This window comes from Tachypleus tridentatus, chromosome 7 (assembly GCF_004210375.1).
Source record: "Tachypleus tridentatus isolate NWPU-2018 chromosome 7, ASM421037v1, whole genome shotgun sequence".
Taxonomy (NCBI): Eukaryota; Metazoa; Arthropoda; class Merostomata; order Xiphosura; family Limulidae; genus Tachypleus; species Tachypleus tridentatus.
In genome coordinates this window covers 107,490,947-107,496,946 of record NC_134831.1, presented here as the reverse complement: position 1 = coordinate 107,496,946, position 6,000 = coordinate 107,490,947, and the positions used below count along the sequence as shown (strand labels likewise).

General features: G+C 31.2%; 1 protein-coding gene across 1 annotated transcript in view; it reads right to left on the bottom strand.

Moving 5' to 3' along the window:
• The window catches only part of LOC143257761 (L-tryptophan dehydrogenase-like), a 113,914-nt gene that overhangs the window by 65,145 nt on the left and 42,769 nt on the right, over positions 1 to 6,000 (bottom strand). Inside the window, exons 9-10 of the mRNA XM_076516794.1 lie at positions 2,815 to 2,958; positions 957 to 1,046 (exon numbers count right to left, since the gene is read on the bottom strand). Of these exons, the coding sequence (XP_076372909.1) occupies positions 957 to 1,046; positions 2,815 to 2,958 (234 nt within the window). The remainder of the gene's footprint in view (positions 1 to 956; positions 1,047 to 2,814; positions 2,959 to 6,000) is intronic.

Genomic DNA, 6,000 nt, shown 5'->3' with positions numbered 1-6,000 from the left:
AGGAATGAAGCGTCATGAAGAAAAGGAATCTTGATATAATGGTCAATCAGTATCTTAAGCCATCCAAACAGTATGCTGTTGTTAGTGGTAGGACAAATAGGATTTTATTTTGTATCTACAGAAATACTGAATACAAGACTAAACAGTTTATAATTTCATTGTGTAGGTCACTGGTTAGGCCACATTTGGAGTATTGTGTTCAGTCTTGGGTTTCTTACCTTTGGAAAGGGTTTAGAGAAGGGTTACTAGAATGATGCCTGGGATGATGGAATCGTCATACAAGGAGAGGCTGAAATATCTCAAACCATTTTCTATTGAAAGTTAAATTGGATCTGATTGAGGTGTTTAATACGGTAAAGGGAATTGACAGAGTTGATGCCTGATCGTTTTTCCTATTTAACAGTGACAACAGTGGACTAGGTGTCACCAGAATAAGTTCTGGAATGGTAGAGGTCACCTTCAGCTAAGACAGTTTTATTATTTTAACAGGGTGGTTGGCTTTTGATAATAGGTTGCCTTCAGATGTTGTAGGGGCAGGAAATTTATGCGAGTTTTAGATAAAGTTTGATAACTATATGAATCATAAGGACTGACCTCAAGATTTTTTGATTTTTTTCAATTTACTTAATTTTAGTTTAGAGGATGGGACAGAGAAGATAGATCAACAGGTTCCATTTTGTCCAAGAACATTATTTTAAACTCAAATATATTTCTTTGCATAACTTTTGTTCTTTAAATTCATTATCAGAAACTATATAATATAATCTCTAATTATAATCAACTCAAAGATTTATTTCATAATATATCATAATATAATGTAAACAAGTGTTAGGTCAGACAAACCCAAAACCAAATGACTAAAGACTTACTCCTGAATACTGAAACAAAATTAAACTGCTTGGTTAACTTATTAAAATGGGCAGCACATTTTAATAGTAACGATCAACTAAACTTACAGAATGTTCCCAGGACTTGTCAAAGTGTTCCTCCATCCAAGGGTCATTTTCCATCCGTCCCAATGACTCATACACAGAATTAACAAGAGCCTATCAGAAACATTCAGATATTAAAACAGATAGCTACACATTACATGACTAAAATATTTCTTTTTCTAATACCAATCATATGGTTGAAAATATATATTACATAAGTTGTCCCAGATACATCACTACTAACCATACAGTAATCTCCTATGTAAACTGTTGTTTGGTATTCTACGACATAAATTGTTCCATGAAGTATTTCTACTTAGCTTACTATTAGTTATCCCACATATTGTATCACTCTTTATCTTAAAGTTAGAACCATAAGACATAAGTTGTCCCTTGGTGTAATACTGTTTATCTTACAGTTCAGAACAATAGATACAAAAGTTGTCCCTTGATGTATATCTGCTTTACATACAGCTACAAATATACAATTTAGGCGAGTTATTTATGCCTACCATACAATTAGGAATATAATTTACTACTACACAGATTGTTAATTGGTGTATACCAAATTAAAGTTATAAATATATTATACAATGCGAGTTATTTTTGCTTACCCTACAATTAGGAATACAATCTACTACATAGGTTGATCTTTGGTGTATACCAAATTAAAGTTATAAATATATTATACAATGAGAGTTATTTTTGCTTACCCTACAATTAGGAATACAATCTACTACATATATTGTCCCATGGTGTATACCAAGTTACAGTTACAAATACATTATACAATGGGAGTTATTTGTGCTTACCATATGATTAGATATACAATCTACTACATATATTGTCCCATGGTGTATACCAAGTTACAGTTACAAATACATTATACAATGGGAGTTATTTGTGCTTACCATATGATTAGATATACAATCTACTACATACATTGTCCTTTAGTGTATACCAAGTTACAGTTATAAATATATCGCAGAATGTCAGTTATTTTTACTTACCATATGATTAGGAATATAATCTACTACATAGGTTGTCCTTTGTTGTAGTTACAGTTACAAATATATTATACAATGGGAGTTATTTGTGCTTACCATACGATTAGCAATATAACCTACTACATAGGTTGTCCCTTGGTGTATACCAAGTTACAGTTATAAATATATCACAGAATGTCAGTTATTTTTGCTTACCATATGATTAGGAATATAATCTACTACATAGGTTGTCCTTTGTTGTAGTTACAGTTACAAATATATTATACAATGGGAGTTATTTGTGCTTACCATACGATTAGGAATACAATCTACTACACAGATTGTCCTTTGGTGTATACCAAGTTACAGTTACAAATATATTATACAATGCAAGTTATTTGTGCTTACCATATGATTAGCAATATAATCTACTACATAGGTTGTCCCTTGGTGTATACCAAGTTACAGTTACAAATATATTATACAATGGGAGTTATTTGTGCTTACCATACGATTAGCAATATAATCTACTACATAGGTTGTCCCTTGGTGTATACCAAGTTACAGTTATAAATATATCACAGAATGTCAGTTATTTTTGCTTACCATATGATTAGGAATATAATCTACTACATAGGTTGTCCTTTGTTGTAGTTACAGTTACAAATATATTATACAATGGGGTTATTTGTGCTTACCATACGATTAGGAATACAATCTACTACACAGATTGTCCTTTGGTGTATACCAAGTTACAGTTACAAATATATTATACAATGCAAGTTATTTGTGCTTACCATATGATTAGCAATATAATCTACTACATAGGTTGTCCCTTGGTGTATACCAAGTTACAGTTATAAATATATCACAGAATGTCAGTTATTTGTGCTTACCATACGATTAGGAATATAATCTACTACATAGGTTGTCCCTTGGTCTTGAAGTAGTCGACATGCCCCTTCATCCTCCACCTGAGCATTGGCTGAGCCACAGATAATCTTGGCTTCCACTTTTGATACATTTTTTGTGTTGAAGATCTAGAGTAATAACGTTAAATTTTTATCAATTGTTCCCCATCACAAATATGTATCTACTTCACTTTTAGTGGAATAGTTTTATGTCATATATATATATTAATTTATCTATATAAATAGCCCTTTGGGTTATTTTACCACTGAAGATCTTACAACATTTTTGTCAATCATTATATCTGAAACAAGTTTTATTCAAATTATTTAAACCTACTTGATATTGTTTGTGGGAATACATAAATAAAATCAGCTAAAACCTCTATTTGGTAAACTACTTTAATATCTTAAAACATATGTTTGACAATTTTTTTCAACTCAAGAACAAAACTCGTATGATTTAAACTATTCATCACAGATATTCTTAGTTACAAAGTTTTTCTAAAGTTTCAAACCAGGTCAAATGTAAAATAAATATAACTTACAACACTTTTCCAACAAAAATTTTTTTTTGAAATTAAAATAAATGGGTTACTCTGAATACAAGTAAATAAATTCTAGTAAATCTATTAAAATGAAAGAAGTATTTGCTAAATTATTATGTAATCTGATTATTCTCTTGATACTAGAGTGCGGAAGTATATCATACTTATATAGTGACAGGTAGCCATAGAGTAATTTATAATAAGTTTTATTGATGATAAAACATGTTTCAACAAAACAATGGTCTCTGTTTTACTGATGATAAAACATGTTTCAACAAAACAATGGTCTCTGTTTTACTGATGATAAAACATGTTTCAACAAAACAATGGTCTCTGTTTTACTGATGATAAAACACGTTTCAACAAAACAATGGTCTCTGTTTTACTGATGATAAAACACGTTTCAATAAAACAATGGTCTTTGTTTTACTGATGATAAAACATGTTTCAATAAAACAATGGTCTCTGTTTTACTGATGATAAAACATGTTTCAACAAAACAATGGTCTCTGTTTTACTGATGATAAAACATGTTTCAACAAAACAATAGTCTCTGTGGAACATGTTTTAACAAAACAATGGTCTCTGTGGAACATGTTTCAACAAAACAATGGTCTCTGTGGAACATGTTTCAACAAAACAATGGTCTCTGTGGAACATGTTTCAACAAAACAATGGTCTCTGTGGAACATGTTTCAACAAAACAATGGTCTCTGTGGAACATGTTTCAACAAAACAATGGTCTCTGTGGAACATGTTTCAACAAAACAATTGTCTCTGTGGAACATGTTACAAGTTAGAAAGTGAATGTTAAATTTTGTTACTTTTAGAAGTAGGTTTATTTATCTAACTGTTTACAGATCATGCATTGTGCAGTTCAACTGTTATGAAATGGTGATTGATATATTATTCAGTCATGATATTAGAACCTTCTAGGTTTTCCTCACTGTTTTAATTGAGTTGGTTTTTTGAAGTTAAGCACAAATGTACAAAATGGACTATCTGTGCTCTGCCCACCACAGGTATCAAAACCTGGTTTCCAGCACAGCACAGACATGCCACTGTGCAACTGGAGGCATTTTAATTCAGTGTTAATACATCACAGTACCTCATTATGTATGGAATGTTCCAGGCCTCTGTGATGTTATAAATAAATGTCTACAATGTTATTAGTGATAATAAACCTAGACTGGGTGATTGTGAGTTAAGACCAAAAACAGCATATAGTGGTGATTTTAACATGACATTACCACAGAAATATTGTAATATTAGAGCAGAGAATAATAATTTGTCTCCTGAACCAGAATGTGCAGACTTTGATGAAAAGTGACAATTATTTAAAGCTCTTGTTAAAACTGGGGTAACCAACAGTTATAGTAGTGATTTTCAAGTGAAATTGTCACAGAGTGTATTGCAATAACAGAGAAGGCAGAATATTTCATCTTCTCAAACTGTGTTCTGAAGCAAATGAAACAGCCTCTAAACCTTTGACGAAAAGAAATAATTATTTAAAACTATGGATTCAAATGAAATAATCAACAGGGTAACAAACATTTGTTTGTATCACTGTGAAATAATCAACAGGGTAACAAACATTTGTATGTATCACTGTGAAATAATCAACAGGGTAACAAACATTTGTATGTATCACTGTGAAATAATCAACAGGGTAACAAACATTTGTATGTATCACTGTGAAATAATCAACAGGGTAACAAACACTTGTATGTATCACTGTGAAATAATCAACAGGGTAACAAACATTTGTATGTATCACTGTGAAATAATCAACAGGGTAACAAACATTTGTATGTATCACTGACTTCTTTAATACATCACTTCAAATTAAACGAGCTTTGTGCTCTTTGTAAAGAATCTAACATGTTTTTCAAAATGTTTACTTCACAGGCAGTTTATTAACATCACACACATGCATGTTAGTTTGAGAGATAAGTCTGAATCCTTCAGTGCAGTTAAAAACCTCTTCTAAAGTACTCAACTCATTAAAATGTTGAATGCATAGTAGGAGTCCACAATCAGTAAATGGGTCCTCTATATATTTATAAAGATATAATGTTGCAGATATGTGCTACAAAAAAAAGATTGAGCATAGGTCAGTGGGACCTCTACACACATACAAAGTAAGGATGTCATTAACAAATCATACAGAAATTGAATGATAATTAGTCAATGGGTTCTGTTTACATCTATGAAGGTAAAATGTTGTCAACTAAAAGTTCTAAAAGTGGATGATCATTTGTCAAAATGTTCTGTATACAGTCATATGAAAAAGTTAGGACACCCTATGAAAGCCTGTGTATTTTTAAAACATTTTTGGATATATAGATATTTAATCTCAATTTCAACAATACTGAGAGATTATAGAAATATAACTAAACAATTAAAACTGAAGAAAAGACTTTTCAAGATATTCTGTAACTGTAATTCTACAAAAATGCATATTCTAACTGAGGAAAAAGTTAGAACACCCCCACATTTATTCCCACTTAAAACGGCTCAACTCACACACAGGTGTATCACACCAGGTGCACATGATTAGAAGATCATTACTCAGCATTTTTAATGAGGCTTGCCCTATTTAAACCTCAGACATTTAGTTTGGTGC